The sequence below is a fragment of the Poromitra crassiceps genome, assembly GCF_964638095.1.
Source record: "Poromitra crassiceps genome assembly, chromosome: 9".
NCBI classification, from domain to species: Eukaryota; Metazoa; Chordata; class Actinopteri; order Beryciformes; family Melamphaidae; genus Poromitra; species Poromitra crassiceps.
Window position 1 is genome coordinate 11,403,847 of NC_139630.1, and position 22,838 is coordinate 11,426,684.

Here is a 22,838-nt window from a genome sequence, read left to right on the forward strand (position 1 = left end):
CTACCATTTGCATTATTGTTGCTGTACCCAGCACCAAATATGAACGTGGTTATGGACCAATCAGATTTTCTGAATAAAACATCTCACATTTCAAACAAAGATTCAGTGAAACATGGTTTGTGGCTGGTCACAAAAAAGAACATCTACTGGAGACCGCTGGGTTAATTTTTGCTACAAAGACATTAACAACCAGAGAGAGAGAGAGAGAGAGAGAGAGAGAGAGAGAGAGAGAGAGAGAGAGAGAGAGAGAGAAGGGGGAGCGAGAGAGAGAGAGAGAGGTAGAGCGAGCATGTGATCAGCAGGGGGCCGGTGCTATCCAATAAAATGAATGGACTGTAAATAGTAGCCAATCAGAGCAGCAGATGCTGTGGTATAAAAGCAGTAAGCCTCTTATCCAGCAGCTCCTCTCTCAGTCTGCAGCACAGCACAGCCTGAGACACAGCTCACACACAGACAAGCCGTCAAGGTAAGAATAAGATCTCAATGAAGCTGTGTTAATTAGCCTCGTTAAATCTGCCAGCTGGGTCTGTGTGGATGATGGTGATGATGATGTCATCTTAACGCGTCATGGATGTGTGAATGTTTCATGAGAGAGGCCGCAGTCTGCTCTGCTGGAGGAACAAAGACAAGCTGCCGGTCGCTTCATCATCCTTTCCGTCTGATGCCTGTCTGTCTGTCTCTCTGCCTGTCTGTCTGTCTCTCTCCCTGCCTGTCTGTCTCTCTGCCTGTCTGTCTGTCTCTCTCCCTGCCTGTCTGTCTCTCTGCCTGTCTGTCTGCTGTCTGCGTGTCTGTCTGTCTCCCTCCCTGCCTGTCTGTCTCTCCGCCTGTCTGTCTCGCTGTCTCTCTGCCTGACTGTTTCTCTGCCTGACTGTTTCTCTGCCTGTCTGTCTGTCTCTGTGCCTGTCTGTCTCTCTGTCTCCCTGTCTGTCTGCCTGTCTGTCTCTCTGCCCGTCTGTCTGTCTCTCTGGCTCTCTGTCTTTCTGCCTGCCTGCCTGTCTCTCTGCCTGCCTGTCTCCCTGCCTCCCTGCCTTTCTGCCTGTCTGTATCCCCCCTCCGCCTGTCTCCCTCCATGCCTCCTCGCAGGCAGAGAGGCAAACAGGCAGAGAGACTACATGTCTGTCTGTCTGTCTGCCTGTTTGTCTCCATCCCTGACGACCTTCAGGCCTGTGTCCTGTCTGTCTGTCTGTCTGCCTGTTTGTCTCCATCCCTGACGACCTTCAGGCCTGTGTCCTGTCTGTCTGTGTGTCTGTGTGTCTGTCTGCCTGCCTGTCTGTCTGTCTGTGTGTCTGTGTGCGCAGTCAGTCTGCATTCTGCTGCAGCCGCTCTCATTCCTGCAGGCTGACCGCTGCTGCTTTCTCATTTGATTTGGATTTCTTTTAGCACATTGGTTCATCTTCCAAGAGTCCACTTTCACAACATATGAGCAATAAGAATATTACAATAAGAATAATACAACACATTATTGACACACACCATAATATACATACATACATGCATACATACATACATAGGCCTAAATTGGAACATACTGTATACACCTATATATGCATGTGATCACATAATACCAGTAAGCCTACTCTTGAAACCTACTGACAGCGCAGTACAATACTGTAATTGATAACTAGGCATTTGAATATTAAAATCTTGCAGCCAACAGTCCTCTGTGCCGTGCCGTTCTCCCTGTGACGCAGCCTGCAGCGGTACACCGCCAACAAGGGTTAAAGCCCCACCCCCACCCCGAGGTGTTCAGCCTCACTGCGTCACGAAGGGTTAACCCCCCCCTACCCCCCACACCCACCCCCACCCCGAGGTGCTCAGCCTCACCGCGTCACGAAGGGCTAACCCCCCCCCACCCCCCACACCCACCCCCACCCCGAGGTGCTCAGCCTCACCGCGTCACGAAGGGTTAACCTCCCCCCCACACCCACCCCCACCCCGAGGTGCTCAGCCTCACCGCGTCACGAAGGGTTAACCCCCCCCTACCCCCCACACCCACCCCCACCCCGAGGTGCTCAGCCTCACCGCGTCACGAAGGGTTAACCACCCCCCCCCCTCCCCACACCCACCCCCACCCCGAGGTGTTCAGCCTCACTGCGTCACGAAGGGTTAACCACCCTCCCCCCCCACACCCACCCCCACCCGAGGTGTTCAGCCTCACCGCGTCACGAAGGGTTAACCACCCTCCCCCTTACACCCACCCCCACCCCGAGGTGCTCAGCCTCACCGCGTCACCGCATTGCATAATGAGTGGCTTTATGGCCGTTGCATCCCATGCTTTATCCCCAGAGGATTTGCTGAGCTGGTGTTATGCTGAATTGTGCCTCCCTGCTGAGAACTGCCTCCACCCTCCCCCACCACATTCTGGGCTGTTTTGAGATGACATTGAGAATTTCATACATCTAACTCTCACCTGGTCGGAGAGAGGGAGGGGGTGCAGGGAATAAAACGCACGTCTGCCGAACACTGCGACCTCATCTCTCTCGATTTGCCGAACACTGCAACTTCATTTCTCTCTATTTCCGCTGCTTCTCCTCAAGTCTAATAAAACATGGAGGCCTCGAAACATTTCAGATGTCAGATCGTTTCTCATCATTCAAGAACGCCCACAAAGAAAATTAGCGGAACTCTGTCCTGCGTCGGCTACATCCGTTCTGACGCACTTTCCGCTCTTTTCGTGCGGCTTGTGCGGCATGTAGCTACTGTTATGGACATATACGAATCTACATCTCAAATTTCATATGAATACATATTTAAATGTCCAATTACTTTAGGAAAGTGTCTTTGATGAGAGAAAGCCGTAAGGACATGCTTGGGTGACGTTCGACAATCGATTGCTAATTCGTTCGACAATCGATTGCTATAATGACTTAACTGCATTTCTTACATTAGCACGACGCCAAGGATGTATGACCATAGATATTATATTACTATAGGTCACTGCAGGCTCTGCCAATTTAAACAAATGGTAGCATCAACTCTCCTGGGGTGTGGGCGTGGTCAACCATTGACTCATCGTGCGTTCCTTTATCGCAAAATAACTGGGATGTGGAGGCTAAATGACATCACATCCGTTTTGTTAGCGTTCCATTTCCAGAAAACTTGAGCTGGGAAGTTCACTGTTCATTGGTCAGATCCAGTCGCTAGCCAGGCTAGCCATTGTTAGCAATAACAATTGACAACATGGCATTTCGTGGCATTTTGCGCATACAAACACTGCAGCCTCATGTCCACACAGATAGAAGTTAGGCAGTGCTGTGTGTACAGCTGATTTAATGAGACACAAACAAAACAGAAGTGCTAAACAATATTACTACGATTACTACTACTGTTGTTGCGCGGCGCAGCCATCTTGGATTTTTTAGGTTGGGGCTGCTGAGGCTCCTACGAGTTTGGAATGGGAAATACCAGCTCTGATGACGTCACCGCCCAGCTCATGACCTTTGAAGTCGTAAGATTACCAGTCCCCAGTTATAAAGGAATGCACGATCAGACCTGCCGAAAGTCTCCTAAGTGGGCGTGTCCGTGGAAAAACCATGGGCAAAACCCACGTGACAAAATGGCAGGGAGTGAGTTGAAGTTGGGCCGTCTTGCTTGAATCCCATCGTCTTTGGTTTGACTCGGGGCCAGCCTAGCGTGATCCTAAATGACCGGCGATATAGTGTCCTTTTTCCGACTCTGGTAAAGACAAATCTAAAGTAAATGATTTAAAACAATATATCGCCAGAAAGGTCAGAAGTTATACTTGAATTTTACATCATTAAACTAGTTGGTAACATTCCATGGTCATTTAAAACACTAATTGAAGTCATCCAACTTAACAGTGTCTGACTCAGTGACATTATATCGTTTTTAAACCGTACGTGCTGTGGAAATTATTACAATGTGGTCGTGCGCGTGAGGTGGGGATGCAGAATTCGGCACAACACCGGGCCATAGCGTGACGTCATGTCCCTCTGTCCCGTGCAGGTCCCAGCTAAACGTCACCATGCCGTTCGGGAACACCCACAACAAGCTGAAGATGAACTACTCATCGGAGCAGGAGTACCCTGACCTCAGCCAGCACAACAACCACATGGCCAAGGTGCTGACGCCCGAGATGTATGCCAGCCTCCGCGACAAGGAGACCCCCAGCGGCTTCACCCTGGATGACATCATCCAGACTGGGGTGGACAACCCAGGTAACACCCCCCTCTCTGGTTGCGTTCTGTTCCGCAATCCCTACTCCCTGTTCAGGGAATTTTGGTTAAGGGAACTTCCCTCATGAAAGTTCATCCATTGGGAACAGCCTGCAATGTCGCCAATGCAGACATTCCTCCGTGCGTGACCCTGGTACGGTGAACAAAATCGGCTGCTACTAACTCGATCCCACAGCTACTGTAGCATTAGCGCCGTTAACGTTTGTTGTAATATTGAAGTTTCACGGCTATGCTAACCAAACCAACATCCGTTTAGTTTAGCTTGCTAGTAGTTACAAGTTCAACAATAGCTCGTTTGGTTTGGTTACAACAACACAGACATAAGTAAACTCCTTTTTTATAAGCTCCAATATTTGTTTTTAGCCTATTATCTTCAGCAAAATGCAAAGGCTGATGGGAAATCCTGCTCGTCAACCTCGGTGAAGTGAACAACCGTTGTTGAGTTCGATCCCTACACAACTCACAGTTCCCTTTGAACTGAACATTGTTTGCTCCCTATAGTTCATTGGTTTGGAATCTTACCTAAAGCAGGTACGAGGAATGTTTAACTGGTTAGGAAACAATTTAAATGTAATACTGATGCAGATTACCTCCATCAGCATAATGAGACCATCATCGAGGAGATCAGAGATTTCTAGTGTTTCTAGATGCTTCTTGTGACGGTATCGCATAGTGTCCGTCACCTGTCACGTCCGTGTGAAACGGGTTGTAATTTTTGTTCCGGCCAGTGAATAAAGCAGTGACCTCAGCCTTATAAAACACACAGTGGAAGCCCTGCCTGCTCTACTGCGGCTCAGACAGCCTGCTGGAGACATCGGTGTTCAGGAAATGCTGATTTCGTTCCGGGCGGCCAGTACCACTTTTGTCCAGAGGGGACGCTAAAATCAGCACAAAGTGGAACTTCCCCTATCTTTCTCTCTCGCCCCCTCTCTCCCTCTCTCTCGCTCTCCCCCTCTCTCTCTCTCTGTCTGAGGAGACCTTGCTGTAGTGAAAGCAGCAGATTGACTCCTGGATTGATGGAATCACTGTATGAGGCTGATTAACCAATCAGAGAGAGTGATTAACCAATCGGAGCGCAGAGCTTGCAGGTCACCTGCTCCTGATGCTGAGTCAGGATATGACCATATGAAGTGTCACAGTATGGTGCAGTATCTACCAAAACACCACGGCATATGGTGTTTCACCTGATTATTTTTTTTGCAATATTTTTTTCCAAATAATATTTGAAAAAAAATATTGGAGAAAAAATGTATTCATATATTATATTAATACATGTTTGTCTTCAGTCTACATCAATGAATCGTTTTAATTGACTGCTGCGGGAGTAGTGAGATAACATTAATGTTCTAGCGCCCTGCCGAGTGTGTCTGCCCCCCGCCTCGGATAGTTTATTTTCCATAAAAAAGAATTAAATGCACACAACAATCTTGTAATCTAGTGCAGTTTAATTAAATTACAAAGTCCACTGTTGCAATTCAATATTATTAGCAACTTGGAGTGTGATGTTTAATTTTTCCTCTGGCTGTCGGGAGCCGAGCTGTGGATAGGTAACCCTCCATAGTGGCATACGGCGCTGTGCACATGTGTGCAACATAAATGTATACCGTGGGCACGGTATTACAGGGAAAGTCTTACGGGTCAGAACCGGGGTTATACTGTGGTATACCTTATTCCTAACCTGTTGGCCGGGGCTCACTGGTGGGCGGTATTGCAAGTGGGCCGCCAAATCATTTGCAAAACATCACGATGTTCGTGGATTTATTTTTATTTTTTATTGTTATGTATGAGAATGCATTCATCCGTTGTTGAATGATACCTTATTTAATTTGTAATAAATTATTTGCTAATTAGCCTATTGCAGACAGCCAGGGGCGGAGCGACCCTATCAGCCCACGGGGGGCGAAGCTCTTAGGGGTGCAGACAGCCCCTCACTTTTAGTTTGTGATTTATGTGTGGTGCTGATGGACAGCTCCTTTTATTATCAAAATAAAAAGTGCTCTGAGAACACATTATTTGGCCTCCGTACGTTTTACGGTCGAATGTGGGCTGCCAACATTTTAGAGATTTTCAAGTGGGCCATGTTGGAGAAGGTTGAGAAGCACTGCCTTAAAGAGCATGGTGCACGTTGACCACATTGCATTAATATGTGGAAGGGGTATATAGCAATGGGATTTTTTTAAGCACACATAACTGCATTTAGCTGCACGTAGACTAGTTTTTGTAACCAGCAGGGGGCGCTGTTCCATTTCATGGAACTCCCTGCAGTGATGTCACAGGGATGTAAACTGTCGCAAACAGTCACATTTTTCAGTCCAAAATATGAGGATTTCTGAGTGGTTTTGTGTCTGCCCTGGTACCTGTCCCCCTTCTTTCACTCTCCATGACTTTGCATCCCTGTGTCAGCCGCAGCAGAACATTCTCCGCTTGTGATGTCACTCTTGCTGTTATGTCACACATCCATTTATAGACTGCCACATTTTCCTCCATATTTATATACCCTGGGGGCCTGTGATTGATTTGTATGCCTCCGCCGGCGATAGCCAGGCCGGAGGCATTATAGATTTGGGTTGTCCGTACGTCCGTCCGTCCGATGTTCGTTAACGCGAACATCGTCAATTACGTCAACAACGTCAATTAATGCTTTGACGGAATTTAATCAAATTTGCCTCAAACATCGACTTGGACTCAAGGATGAACTGATTAAAGGATGAACTGATTACATTTTGGGGATCAAAGTTCAAGGTCACTGTGACCTCACAAGTGCCATTCCCAAGTTCGTTAACGCGATATCTCAGGAACGCCTTGACGGAATTTCTTCCAATTCGCTAGTTATTTTTGTTGTGTCTTTTGGGGGTATTTTTATTGTAATCATGATCCCATAATGTAAATTCATTTTTTTTACCTGCACCATGCTCTTTAAAACATGCTGAGTCATGAATCTGTCTCAGGTGTTTGCTCTCTGTTTCCAGGCTGCACACAGTCAGCTGAGTCACTTCACCTGACAGAGTGTGAATCTGTCTCAGGTGTTTGCTCTCTGCACACAGTCAAGTCTTAATTGGCTGGCTGTTAGAGCAGGTTCATTCCTGCTCCTTATTTCCCTGAGGTGGGGGGGGGGGGGGTGCTGCTGTGGATTTAATGTCTGATGATGACTGACACTACACAATATCCAGGGCCGGCCCTATCCATCTGGGGGCCCTAAGCAGGATATAGATTAGGGGCCCCCTCCCAGGGGTGGGGGTTTGGGAGCATCCGCGCTGGAAGTACTTTTAAGTAGGGGGTGCTGTAAGGAGGGGACTCTCGGTGCCGAAGAAAATTTGACGTTTTTTGGACTTTTAGCCATATTTAGAGAAATATTTAAAACAAACAAACGTGACGATGATGACGCTCGTTTGTAGCCCTATCAGTGTCAAGCAAGCGTGTAGAACCCAGCAGCCATAGGGGTTGCCAGGTCAGTTAAACCAGGGGTTCCCAACCTTTTTTGTGCCAAGGACCGGTAGATACATGCAGGACCGGTTGTCAATTTTAATGGTTTTAGTTACATATATATTTACTCACCAGGTGGCGGCAAGGGGTAAATAACAGCCTTTTGTGTTGTACTGTATGTAGCCTACAATATTTATGTTTTTGTTTAAACTACAAACATAAATAAACGTCAACCTATGTTTTAACTACCACACACAGCGTATAATATTATAGCCTACAGTATGTTTATTTATTTATTTATTTATTTTTTGTGAGGGGGCCCCTGGCAACTCCCGGGGCTCTAGGCAGCCGCTTAGTTCGCATATAGGGCGGGCCGGCCCTGACAATATCGGAAGATATTTTTAAATTGAACAACAATCTCTATCATTTCTATCAACTTCACCCGTCCTTCCATAGGGGTAAGTAGATAATAGGGATGAACGAGTACATCATTATCTGTTTAACCAACTAAATTGGCCTTTCTCACAACATATATGTATATATTTGATGTTTGTATAAACATGTTTTTGTATTGTCAATGTATTTTCTACTGTAACTTTTCCGGGATCATGTGCCATGTCACATGACCGGGCCACAGGGATATTTAAACATGGCGTCTATCTATGTATTTTCATGTCTGAGGAAGAGCGTGAGCTCGAAACGTCACTATTGTTGGATGTCTAATTAAAAGGTAAACGGGAGCTCAGTGTGCGGACCTTCTTTCTTTTTTACCTTTCTCACAACAGCCATTATGTGTCTAAAAGGCAGGGTAAACACATGTGCAACCAAAACATTAATGAAGGTTTCAAACTTCCAATCCATTTAGATTGAGGTGTTCCAGCTGGGGCCCTCTTAATGTTTTGGCTGCACCTGTGTTTACCCTGCCTTTATAGACACAAAATGGCTGGTGTGAAAAAGGCCCTGTATCGGCATCTGCGCTCGGTGGGTATGTAGCTTAACTCGAAAGTAGGCGGGGTTTAGACTGAAAGTGGCCGTGGCTTAAATTTGTTGTTGTTGGCAGTTCAGCATGCCGAGATGTCACCAAAACGTTCCATGTATGGCTAATAAAAGGTAGCCTATCAAATGAAGTACTCTTATTTGTATACGTATCACTTTAAGGATACTGGTATTCATACTGGTATCGTCATTTACGATACGATGCCTACATGTAGCTCTAATCATGAGTATGGATATCAACACACAGACGATACTCGTACTCGTCAAAAGTACATTATCTGTACCGGATACTCATTACTCGGCTCAACCCTAATAAGACAATTATGTGTGGGGAGGGAATCGATACAGCATAATTGTGATATTTTGTGTGGCAATATATCGTATATCGTATCACAATAAACATTTATGGCAGGTTTTTATGACAGTGTTGGTCAGTCTGTCTGCTTGACAATCCCATTTTGCTGCAATAAAAATTATGAAGTGAGATGAACAGACTGGAAACTTTATCTCATTCGATAAAACAGGTGTTGACCAAGTTTTTTCCTTTGGTGACATAATTTGCAATTGAAGAAAGGTATAAATTGCATTATAATCGCAATGTTCAATATATAACAATACTATCGCAATGTCGCAATACTATATCCCAGCAAGCACGGACGGACCCGGACGAATCGAGAGAGCCCAATCAGGGCCAGCTCAAGTCATATCATGACGAGTCAGATCTGGCCCAGATTATCACTGTATCACTATCCAACTAATCTCACTCACCACTGAAATATCCATGAAGATAACTAAATGGTTGCAATCAATCACGTATTTCTCAGCCTGGGCTATTTTTTATCCAAAATCCGAGTGATCAGCACTTGCATGTGGACACTGGACAATCTGCGCTGATTAACTGTTTAATCGTGGAGGTGGGACTACGAGGAGATGAATTGCGGGGGAATCCTGCAATTGTCTCACTTGCATATCTTGTTGCCAGATTGTTTTGAAAGAGAGAAAATACACTGCGAGGCGTAAACTATACATTTGAGTTGGAAGTTGCATGCTGCATTGGGCGGCGTTAATGTGTTTCGGGGTTCTGCTTACACAGATTGTAGACGGTTACACTGTGATGTTCGATCCACAAAGACTTGACACCAACGTTTTAAATAAAAAAAAGTTTCTGCCATAATCCTACGGTATAGGCTATATTCGTGTCTCGTATAGCCTGTGTGTGCAGAAGCACTGGGTAAACAAACGTTATAGGCTGGTGATGACACTTGTACATTTTGAGGGAATTCCCTCAATGATTCTTCCAGATTAAGGTTTGAATTAAATTAGCTTTCGTTTTTATTAAAACTGTCCCGACTCCATGGATGTTATACCGGTATAAAAAGAACAAGGGGTCCATGTTTTGAAACAGTAGGCTATATTACTCCAACGTACAGCAGAATGTTTGAGTGAACAGATAGCATCCAGTAAGTTGTAGATCCTGAGTTCAAATCCCACTCATGGCAGTATTATATTTTTTGAAAATGTAGCATAAATTGTTAATCTGGACATAATTATAGCTTTATGTATAAAGCTGCTGAATATACACTGTGTACATAGCAGAATACGTGAACATGCCCATTCATGGTAATGGTCATATTTCGACGTCAGTTTGACGTTCCCACGTAGACTTCATCCCCAAACCGGCATGTGATTTGACCACGTCCTGGACGTCACTGAAAGGCGTCATCACAACGTTATCATGACGTAGTTTTGCTCGCTGGGATCATATCATAGCTTAAGTATCGTGATAATATCATACTGTATCGTAGGGCACCTGATGATTCACCCCCCTAGTAGACGATGAATAGAAATGTTCATTTTTGTGTGAACTTATCCTTTAACATACTGTGAAACTAATAGGCCCACCTGGTGTTCAGATAAGTGACTGTATGATGGCCTCAATCCCCCCCCAGGTCACCCATTCATCATGACGGTGGGCTGCGTGGCAGGAGACGAGGAGACGTACGACGTGTTCAAAGACCTGCTGGACCCCGTGATCGAAGACCGCCACGGAGGATACAAACCCTCCGACAAACACAAGACCGACATCAACCCAGAGAACCTCCAGGTACACGCACGCACACACGCACACAAACACACGCACACTCAGGTTATAATAGTTTTTTATAATAGTTATTTTTTTTTCATTCTGTCCATTGGGCTAGTTTTTAAAGCGAGTGTGCTTACTTTAGTTTTTGAAAATGCTTGGTTTTAGTTTAGGTTTTATTAGTTTCAGTGTTTTTAGTGTTTTTGTAATATGGGCTATTTGTCAGGGGGGAGTTTCAAAAAGGTTCAGTTAGTTTTCAAGGAGAGAGGAGGACAGAGTATGTCTCTCTGTCTCTGTCTCCATCTCCCTCTCTCTCTGTCATGTTGACTGACATGTTGTATAGCGTGTTTTGTATGTCAGTAGCATGTTTTGTATGTCAGTAGCATGTTGTATGTCAGTAACGTGTTTTGTATGTCCGTAGCGTGTGGTATGTCGGTAGTATTGTATGTTAGTAGCGTGTTTTCTTGTCAGTAGCGTGTTGTATTTCAGTAGCACGTTTTGTTGTCCGTAGCGTTTTGTATGTCAGTAGCGTTTTGTATGTCAGTAGCGTGTTGTATGTCAGTAGCGTGTTGTGTGTTGTATGTCACTAGCGTGTTGTATGTCAGTAGTGTGTTGTATGTCAGTAGCATATTCTATGCCAGTATCATGTATGTAACGCGTGTCCCATGTCCGCAGGGCGGGGACGACCTGGACCCGAACTACGTCCTGAGCTCCAGGGTGCGGACGGGACGGAGCATCCGCGGCTTCTGCCTGCCACCGCACTGCAGCCGCGGCGAGCGACGCGCCATCGAGAACCTCTCCATCGAAAGTACGTCACCGCTGCATTCCCAAACCTAACCCCGATCTGGGAAGCTAGAGTCTTATCAGTTTGACAAGTAATAAGCCTCTGGGACAGACGGCTGACATTTCTAGAGCAGTCGTCCGTGCCAAGACTGCCACCTCCGCTCATTGTTTACAGCCCGATTGACTCGAGAATAGAGTTGGGAGTTGATCGATCGATACTTTTTGAGCCGTAGGTGTTTTAGGTCCAGAATACATTTCAGCTCATCTCTATCGACAGATAACTGTCTGCATAATGAGACGTTGTCTTGACTGTTAACAATGACGGAAGTGGACGCCTTGGCGCGGACGTCCACTCTACATCCGAAATATCAGATGAAGCTTATCACAGATGGACAGTCCATGGACCTGTGTCATTATTGGCCTCTTTCTCTAAACACATCCAGTGTTTACACGTGTGTGTGTGTGTGTGTGTGTGTGTGTGTGTGTGTGTGTGTGTGTGTGTGTGTGTGTGTGTGTGTGTGTGTGTGTGTGTGTGTGTGTGTGTGTGTGTGTGTGTGTGTGTGTGTGTGTGTGTGTGTGTGTGTGTGTGTGTGTGTGTGTGTGTGTGTGTGTGTGTGTGTGTGTGTGTGTGTGTGTGTGTGTGTGTGTGTGTGTGTGTGTGAGAGAGATGCCGCCCCAGTGAAATCTGTCAAGTTACTGAAGCTAGATGATCAAACTTGTGTTTGTGTGTAGACTCTACACTCTACTACAGACTGAAGCGGGAGTGTCTTTGTCCGCTTACGTAACGCCGGGCTGCTGGCTCGTTCCTGCTGAGACTTCTAATAAGTTCGGGGGATTGAATTGCAAATGTCCTCTTTGATATTGAAATGTGAAGGGAGGAACCGGCTGGAACCGGCCAGACTGAGCACAGGCTCTGCTCTGCTGCCCCCCGGAGGAGGGAGAACCACATGACCTCCTCTGGACTTAATATCCTGTTGTACCAGGGATGGAACAGGATATGATCGTCAGTTTATCAGTTTCAAAACATGATGAAATGATACCTGAAAATGGACAGTCAGGATTAACACTGCAAAAAAACAAAAAACAAAGGTTTCAAATGTATTGTGGAGCATCTTATTCCAGAGATGACAATAAATTCAACCCCCCCTTCAACCAACCCCTCTACCCTCTCCCCTCTCATCCAAATGCCCCCATAACCCCTACTGCCTTACGCTATTCCCTCCCTCTCGATCGACTGGCCTATTTCAATTGTTTCCTCCTTCAAGATGAGAGATCAGGGGTTGCCAAACTTTCTCAAAATCTAAATCGAATTCTCAACAGGTGAAGTGTCAGTGAATTCTGTCGGTTTTAGTGAGGGCTCCTGTCTCTTCTCCCAAAATATTAGGATATTTTCCCCCCGCCTCCGTATTAAGACCATATGCTAAAAGACAAGAAGTTTCCTTAGATCCTCAGACACTCCCAGAATTAATTGGCTCCGGTTCCATCTGGACACCAAATATTTTGGAGAGAGAGAAAAACTAAGTACTTGTACTACTTATATTGTATACTCTTGTATTTTTGGACACAACACAGTGCATAACTACTAGCTTCTGCAGAGTCACACTTCTCAGGATTTTTTTTATTTTTGCACTTGAGTAATGTCATCTATGCAGAATTTTAAATCGTCCGGCATTGATGATGTAATTTGCATCAGTTTTGGGGACCTTGAAGTGAAATAAACATTTCTGTTTTTGTTTGAATCACACACCTAACATTTCCATGCAGTCATCTGAATATTTAACGCCTAATTTGGCATTATTATGTGAGAACCACTGGGTTAACTAACCTCGCCAACGTGGTGGTCTGTCTTTAGGTCTGGACGTTCTGGACGGGGACCTGAAGGGAACTTACTACGCACTGAAGAACATGTCGGACGAGGAGCAGCAGCAGCTGATCGACGACCACTTCCTCTTCGACAAGCCCGTCTCCCCCCTGCTGCTGGCGTCCGGCATGGGGCGCGACTGGCCCGACGGCCGCGGCATCTGGTCAGCACAGCCGCAAAGCACCACGATGTCCCCGTATAAACCCCGCAGGAGTTCCATTTAGTGATTTGATTTGATTTCTTTATGTAGTTGCACATTTTTAAAAACCGAAGCGCACATAATGAAAACAAACAGAATAATGTGCTGGTAGAGGCAGGAAACCCCACATGGTCTTTATACAGGGTCCAATGTTAATAATAATCCATACGAAGCAAACGATAACAACGGAAACAAGAGAAAGGAAACGAGAAAACAATAGATAAGGAAAAGAAAAGCAACAGCAAAAAGGGAAAGAACAAATAAAAACAATAGAGCAATCAAAATGACAATTATCTGTATATATCTCTATATTTCTAACTCCTGGGGCGTTATACTGGGAGGAGATTGGGGTTTATACTGCGAGGAGCCTGGGGTTTATATTGGGAGGAGCCTGGGGCTTATACTGGGAGGACCCTGGGGTTTATACTGGGAGGAGATTGGGGTTTATATTGGGAGGAGCCTGGGGTTTATATTGGGAGGAGCCTGGGGCTTATACTGGGAGGACCCTGGGGTTTATACTGGGAGGAGATTGGGGTTTATATTGGGAGGAGCCTGGGGTTTATATTGGGAGGAGCCTGGGGCTTATACTGGGAGGACCCTGGGGTTTATACTGGGAGGAGATTGGGGTTTATATTGGGAGGAGCCTGGGGTTTATATTGGGAGGAGCCTGGGGCTTATACTGGGAGGACCCTGGGGTTTATACTGGGAGGAGCCTGGGGCTTATACTGGGAGGACCCTGGGGCTTATACTGGGAGGAGCCTGGGGTTTATACTGGGAGGAGCCTGGGGTTTATACTGGGTGGAGCCTGGGGTTTATACTGGGAGGAGCCTGGGGTTTATATTGGGAGGAGCCTGGGGTTTATACTGGGAGGAGCCTGGGGCTTATACTGGGAGGACCCTGGGGTTTATACTGGGAGGAGCCTGGGGTTTATACTGGGAGGACCCTGGGGTTTATACTGGGAGGAGCCTGGGGTTTATACTGGGAGGACCCTGGGGTTTATATTGGGAGGAGCCTGGGGTTTATACTGGGAGGAGCCTGGGGCTTATACTGGGAGGACCCTGGGGTTTATATTGGGAGGAGCCTGGGGTTTATACTGGGAGGAGCCTGGGGCTTATACTGGGAGGACCCTGGGGTTTATACTGGGAGGAGATTGGGGTTTATATTGGGAGGAGCCTGGGGTTTATATTGGGAGGAGCCTGGGGTTTATACTGGGAGGAGATTGGGGTTTATATTGGGAGGAGCCTGGGGTTTATATTGGGAGGAGCCTGGGGCTTATACTGGGAGGACCCTGGGGTTTATACTGGGAGGACCCTGGGGTTTATACTGGGAGGAGCCTGGGGCTTATACTGGGAGGACCCTGGGGCTTATACTGGGAGGAGCCTGGGGTTTATACTGGGTGGAGCCTGGGGTTTATACTGGGAGGAGCCTGGGGTTTATATTGGGAGGAGCCTGGGGTTTATACTGGGAGGAGCCTGGGGCTTATACTGGGAGGACCCTGGGGTTTATACTGGGAGGAGCCTGGGGCTTATACTGGGAGGACCCTGGGGCTTATACTGGGGGGAGCCTGGGGTTTATACTGTGAGGACCCTGGGGTTTATACTGGGAGGAGCCTGGGGTTTATATTGGGAGGAGCCTGGGGCTTATACTGGGAGGAGCCTGGGGCTTATACTGGGAGGAGCCTGAACATGAAGCTGAGTGATGATTGGTGTTTGAATGCCTTGTGCAATTTAGTGTGGACAGCCATCTTTCTGACATTCACGTCAGGGTCCTGCATCACCATGTCACGGTTAATTTCGCAATGATGTCTGGCTCACTGTACATTATCCCACTTACTGTCTTACACAGCTACTGACTAAAGAAATCACTAACTTGACACAGGACTTGTATTTGAGTGTTTCCTTCTGCTCAAAAGCTTTTCTTGAGTCAATGGATAAAGACTTCATTGAATCACTCCAGTTAAGTTCAATCTTGCATTCAAAATGCAACTTACCGTAATTAAACGTCTTGGCAGTGAATGTACTGCAGCATTCAAACTAAACGCTTCATTGCTAAGGATAGTCTGATAGAGTGCATCGACTGAAACTCTCTGCAGCTCTGCTTCTGTCCAGCTGGTGTGTTTTTTTTTAACTTGTCCCATGTTATATTATGCAAAGCCTTATTCTGCATAGGATGATATGGGGATGTTGGCACATGGTGGCACACAGTTCTGCTGTCTGAACTGAAAACAAGCACATTTGATCATTTAGGTTTGAAACGGTAACACTTTCTATGAAACCAGTGTATGTAATGCATTATAATCATAACAGCAATGAATGGGTAAACCCAAAAAGGACCTGGAGCACTCGAGTCCTGCAGGTCAGGTTTTCATTACGACTTAAATGAAAAGGGTTTATAACAGAGTAATGTTATAACGCATAACTGTCTCTCCATGATTATAACTATACTTAGAATCCAATAGAATCTAAAATGTTGCTGAACATTTTACAGAATATAATTTCTGTTTTGTTTTTAATCACACCTACAGTAATCTGAATATTTAACACCTAATTTGGCACATGTGAGCCATATCGTGATATATTGGGGGGGGGGGGGATCCTTATGATATTGATTCCAAACACATCACCAGCAGAATTATAGTGGAGTAGCCTCCCCCCCCCCCCCCCCCTCCCCTCTCCCCCTCCCCCCCTGCGCTCAGAGGTTCAAGCCTCGTACTGTTTCACCCACAGGCACAACGACAACAAGACGTTCCTGGTGTGGGTGAACGAGGAGGACCACCTCCGCGTCATCAGCATGCAGAAAGGAGGCAACATGAGGGAGGTGTTCACCCGCTTCTGCACGGGCCTCACCAAGGTCAGATACCTTTTCACACGGACCTCGCCAAGGTCAGATACCTTTTCACACGGACCTCGCCAAGGTCAGATACCTTTTCACACGGACCTCACCAAGGTCAGATACCTTTTCACACGGACCTCACCAAGGTCAGATACCTTTTCACACGGACCTCACCAAGGTCAGATACCTTTTCACACGGACGGACCTCACCAAGGTCAGATACCTTTTCACACGGACCTCACCAAGGTCAGATACCTTTTCACACGGACGGACCTCACCAAGGTCAGATACCTTTTCACACGGGCCTCACCAAGGTCAGATACCTTTTCACACGGACGGACCTCACCAAGGTCAGATACCTTTTCACACGGGCCTCACCAAGGTCAGATACCTTTTCACACGGGCCTCACCAAGGTCAGATACCTTTTCACACGGACGGACCTCACCAAGGTCAGATACCTTTTCACACGGGCCTCACCAAGGTCAGATACCTTTTCACACGGACCTCACCAAGGTCAGATACCTTTTCACACGGACGGACCTCACCAAGGTCAGATACCTTTTCACACGGGCCTCACCAAGGTCAGATACCTTTTCACACGGACGGACCTCACCAAGGTCAGATACCTTTTCACACGGGCCTCACCAAGGTCAGATACCTTTTCACACGGACCTCACCAAGGTCAGATACCTTTTCACACGGACCTCACCAAGGTCAGATACCTTTTCACACGGACGGACCTCACCAAGGTCAGATACCTTTTCACACGGACCTCACCAAGGTCAGATACCTTTTCACACGGACCTCACCAAGGTTGGATACCTTTTCACACGGACCTCACCAAGGTCAGATACCTTTTCACACGGGCCTCACCAAGGTCAGATACCTTTTCACACGGACGGACCTCACCAAGGTCAGATACCTTTTCACACGGACCTCACCAAGGTCACACACCTTCTCACATCCATAAAGAGTCATAGTGGCATTTTGTGGTGACCTTTTGACTTTTGGCTGCCTGAAATAGTGTATATGTGTAATTCCATTACATTTAAAAATGCACCAAATTACAGGCCCTGGACCTTTTTCAAAAAAATAAAAAATAAATACACGTGGTTACAGGAGAAACTTTTTTTTCCCAAGCTTGTTCCTCCATGGCTTATTTTGGATTTACAGGTGTTACAAATTGCGAGCTATCTGCCGGTCACCAGTCATGGCCGATCAGCTGAAAACCGACCAATTCTGGTCACTGATCGATCGGTGCATCTCTAGTCCAGAGGTTTTACTACTATAGTGAACATAGTATTCAGGTTCTTCTGTATTCAGTGTTAAGGGAGCGCTCCTCTTTCCAGGAAGCCCAACATTCAACTTCAAGTAGGCTAATTTGAAAGCCTCTTGTATTTAATCAGTCTATCTGGTCTGTTATTTATTGTGTCTTCTCTGCTGTTGCAATGAACCGTTTCTCCATTGGATTACAAAGTATCATGTAGTCCAGTCCAGTGGATGTCCATCCTGCTTCAACAGTCTCCAGGTTTTCAGTCTGACCAAACATTACAGTAGTCTGTGTCACTGACGGAGTTTGCGTCTGGTGACTCGCTGTAAGGAACATGAACAACAGAAAAGGCAACGCAAGCAGCCAGTTCTGGAGTAGCAAAACATGTCGTCCAACATCTCTAAAGAAATGCTATTGCTGCTGCGTTGTTGCACGTTTCAGATAGGGACGCTAAAATGAGCAAATAGTAAACATGTTGTCCTCCAAAACTTTGCCGAATTTAAGGCCATTTTACACCCGCTTCCCAGCAAGCTAGCATAACATGGCTGGTACCTACGTATTTGTCTGGATGTCTAGTTTCCGCCAATAATAGAAGGTCTGCTCTAGTTTAACTACAGTATATGAGAAACATCTCTGTAGCCCATAGAAACACCTGTGACTTCACCGTGGCTAAACGTGTTTCAACAGACTACTGGAGACGCATGTTCTTACCTCCCGGTCATATTATAAAAACATAGGATCATAGTGCATTTGCAGTCAGGTTGGCCAAGACACGGTGCTATTTTGTTCAGCAAAAGTTATAGCTTCTGTTACAGGTCCCACTTTTAACCCTCAAAATAGCCTGAAAGCATTTCATACACCTTGGACAGCTGTAGGAAGCTGTATTAGACGACGGTTTGTGTAGGTTAAGAACTTGCGGTGATAACAATCCTGTCTAGAGAACTGAGCTGCGCTGTCTGACTGAGATGATCTTGCTGACTGTCTGTCTCCGTCTTCTCTCCTGCAGATCGAGTCCTTGTTTAAGGAGCGGGGTCATGAGTTCATGTGGAATGAGCACCTGGGCTACGTGCTCACCTGCCCGTCCAACCTGGGCACCGGGCTGCGCGGCGGCGTCCACGTCAAACTGCCCAACGTCAGCAAGCACGAGAAGTTCGGAGAAATCCTCAAGAGGCTGAGGCTGCAGAAGAGAGGCACAGGTACGCGACCGAGCAACTTCCGCTTTATTCAGATCAACCTTTGTGATAGGACTCGGAGTGGCATTTTGGGTAACAACTAGGTCATGGTAAAAAAGAAATTTAAATTCTGTTTCAATCAACACGGCAGTGGTTATGTGAGTTTGTGAAACACAAAGACAGGCCAACATGAATCAGTAGGGACCGGCTGGCCAACATGAATCAGGAGGGACCGGCTGGGCAACATGAATCAGTAGGGACCGACTGGGCAACATGAATCAGTAGGGACCGGCTGGGCAACATGAATCAGTAGGGACCGACTGGGCAACATGAATCAGTAGGGACCGACTGGGCAACATGAATCAGTAGGGACCGACTGGGCAACATGAATCAGTAGGGACCGGCTGGGCAACATGAATCAGTAGGGACCGACTGGGCAACATGAATCAGTAGGGACCGGCTGGGCAACATGAATCAGTAGGGACCGACTGGGCAACATGAATCAGTAGGGACCGGCTGGGCAACATGAATCAGTAGGGACCGGCTGGGCAACATGAATCAGTAGGGACCGACTGGGCAACATGAATCAGTAGGGACCGGCTGGGCAACATGAATCAGTAGGGACCGGCTGGGCAACATGAATCAGTAGGGACCGACTGGGCAACATGAATCAGTAGGGACCGACTGGGCAACATGAATCAGTAGGGACCGACTGGGCAACATGAATCAGTAGGGACCGACTGGGCAACATGAATCAGTAGGGACCGACTGGGCAACATGAATCAGTAGGGACCGACTGGGCAACATGAATCAGTAGGGACCGGCTGGGCAACATGAATCAGTAGGGACCGACTGGGCAACATGAATCAGTAGGGACCGGCTGGGCAACATGAATCAGTAGGGACCGGCTGGGCAACATGAATCAGTAGGGACCGACTGGGCAACATGAATCAGTAGGGACCGACTGGGCAACATGAATCAGTAGGGACCGACTGGGCAACATGAATCAGTAGGGACCGACTGGGCAACATGAATCAGTAGGGACCGGCTGGGCAGCTGCACTTCTCAATCTGCATCACGTCTTCTTCTCACAGACATCAAAGGAGTACAAACACAAGGACAAAGAGTGGCAAATAGGACATTTCAGTCCATGCAAACTCCAGCAAGCTTATGCAGATATGATGCTCTGTGATAGGTTCACTATATATTATATCTAGGGGAGGGGAACCAGAGGGCCTAAGTGACATTTGACCAACTTTACACATGACTTCAATTCAATCTTTAATATGAACACTGCTCTGATTCTCATCCTTCGATATGTACCATTAAGTTACAACTTAAGTTATAACTTCAGCCTATCACATGGTGTGTTGCTGTGCACATCTCAGCCTATCACATGATGTGTTTTTGAGGCCTCCGCATTCACCGAGCCACACAGCCTATTTGTGAGGCTACTAGAGAGCAGATAATGATGGCCACTGTTCCCATTAGTTTGGGGATTGTTGTTGTTGCCGTTATAAATATCTTCAAACACATGATCTCATCATCTCTGAACTACTGTTCAAAAATAGGTTACAGAGCACTAGTTGTGTGTGTGTGTGTGTGTGTGTGTGTGTGTGTGTGTGTGTGTGTGTGTGTGTGTGTGTGTGTGTGTGTGTGTGTGTGTCACTGCTCTCTATGCGAGCATTGACTTGTTCAGCTTATAATTATATAATTATATATAATTATATAATTATATATAATTATAACAATTTGTTTATTGTCAGAGATCATATCTGATGTGCCAATACATTATAATCTTTTGATCTTATTAGGATGCCCAGGGGCTACTTGTCAACCCCAGATTCACTGAAGGGCACCCCTCTCTTAATTATTTATAAAAATAAATAAAGTGATATACAGTCAGGCCCGGATTAATACAGTGTGGTGCCCCTGGTGGTGACCAAACTTGCAGTGCCCACCTCCTTCCAATTTACATAATAATAATAATAATAATAATATGGAAATAAAGACCACAGATTTGCATGAACTCATTGCTAAAGTACAGGCTCAACACACATTCATGTCATTTTATACATCAAAGTCAAGCTTCGAAAAATTATCAGGCGGCCGAAGGCCGGCTGCCTGAAAAATTTGACATGATGTTTTATAATATATAAAATAATGCGTTTTACCATCATTTCAAGTAGAATGATACCAGCCAAGGAAGAATATTTCAAGTGTTTCAAGTGCTTTACTGAAATATTTGGACCATATAATAATACAATTATCTCAACCTTAAAAGGTTACATATATGTGCCAAAAAGCCATAAATTCACATCAAAGAACAAAGAAAAACAACAATTATAATTCAAGTTTAAACAGTAAGTGTGCAGCTGCAGCATTTTTTTTTTTTTTTTTTTTTTTTTTTTTCCCGATTTTTTATCCCATTTTATCCCCCATTAGTGCTCATTTGATTTCTCTGTCCTGGTTGCTACTCCATCCTCTGCCGATCTGGGGAGAGCCGAGACTGGCTCCATGCTTCCTCCGATACATGGGCAGTCAGCCAGCCGCTTCTTTTCACCTGACAGAGGAAGCTTCACCGGTAGGACATAGCACGTGGGAGGTTCACGCTATTCCAACCAATTCCCCTCCCTCTGAACAGGCGCCCTTAACGACCAGAGGAGGAACCACATTAGCAACCAGGATATTGCATGTTTTTGTGAAGGGGGTTCCTGTATGAAGGAAACCCCCGGGAGGCACGGGGAGAACATGCAAACTCCACACAGAAAGGCCCTTTTGACGACCCCACCCGGGCGGTGGGCACTCGAGGACATGCGGACGGGCACGCATTCCTTCAGTGTTCACATCGTCCCAGGTGGGAATCGAACCCACGACCTTCGAGCTGTGAGGCGATAGTGCTTACCACTACACCACCGTACCTCCCTGCAGCATTTATATATATATTTAAAAAAAAAAAATCTTTTCAACTGAACATGCAGACAATTAAAATAAGGGTGCAATGCGTGCTTTTGCACCCCTGTAAAAACGGGCCTGCATTGACCTCTGGAAATAATTGAAGAAGATATATGCTTATTTGAATGTTCGTACTCCTAAAAACCAACATTCAAAGAAAATCACGCTGAAAGTTGGTGAACAAGCTTGGTTTGGCCTGAATAAGCATAGTTAGTTAGTTTCCTAACAAAATACAAAAAGTATTTAGTGATACTACAGCTGTTTTTTGTTGTATTGAGTGTGTCAACATCTAAACTTACTGTGAACAAAAGTGAACACCCCCCCAACTTGTCTGCCTACTTGCTACCATGTCACTTACCTGTAGTGCTGTTTATCCATCTCAGTGAAAATTGTTGCCGACTTGTGGAGATATCGGCCGTAGAGTTTTCTGCCTTCTCTCAAATGTGACGTCAGAGCGTCAAGAGTTCCAAAACGTTAGTAATTCTGTGTTTTCTGATGGATCAGCGTGGCCGCAGTTTCACCTTACTGACCCCTCCCTCTTCAGGCGGCGTGGATACGGCGGCGGTGGGCGGAGTCTTTGACATCTCCAATGCCGACCGGCTGGGCTTCTCTGAGGTGGAGCTGGTCCAGATGGTGGTGGACGGAGTCAAGCTGCTGGTGGACATGGAGAAGCGCCTGGAGGCCGGCCAGTCCATCGATGACATCATGCCCGAGCAGAAGTGACCTCTGACCTCACTTTGACCTCTGAGGCCCCCGCCCCTCACCCCCCCCCCCCCCCCACCTCCACCCCCCCTCCAGTATATATCAGAAACCAATAATCTTAACGACATCCAGGAAGCTGCACGGTCCACCCAGCGTTAGCCACTAAGTTAGATTCTGTCTTCCAACACGTGAAGGGTTTTCTATCTCCTGTTCAGAGAGTTGTTGGATGGATCTTAACACCTGAAATAACGAAATAAAATCTCTCTCTGGCCCGTGTCCCGCTGTGTGGCCTGTCTTCATTTGCACTGGTTCCAGTTAGATTCACACTTCCTGGGTTGTTCATTAAATTATTCTCATCTACATGT

General features: G+C 46.3%; 1 protein-coding gene across 1 annotated transcript; it reads left to right on the forward strand.

The window, feature by feature from the left end:
- The first annotated feature begins 416 nt into the window (after positions 1 to 416).
- Positions 417 to 22,749, forward strand: ckbb (creatine kinase, brain b). Its single transcript, XM_083642593.1, has 8 exons — positions 417 to 466; positions 3,967 to 4,178; positions 10,565 to 10,719; positions 11,374 to 11,506; positions 13,334 to 13,505; positions 16,268 to 16,391; positions 18,651 to 18,840; positions 22,316 to 22,749. Exons 2-8 carry the CDS (start codon positions 3,986 to 3,988, stop codon positions 22,492 to 22,494), a joined length of 1,146 nt encoding a protein of 381 aa, XP_083498719.1. The 5' UTR covers positions 417 to 466; positions 3,967 to 3,985; the 3' UTR covers positions 22,495 to 22,749.
- Positions 22,750 to 22,838: the final 89 nt, after the last annotated feature.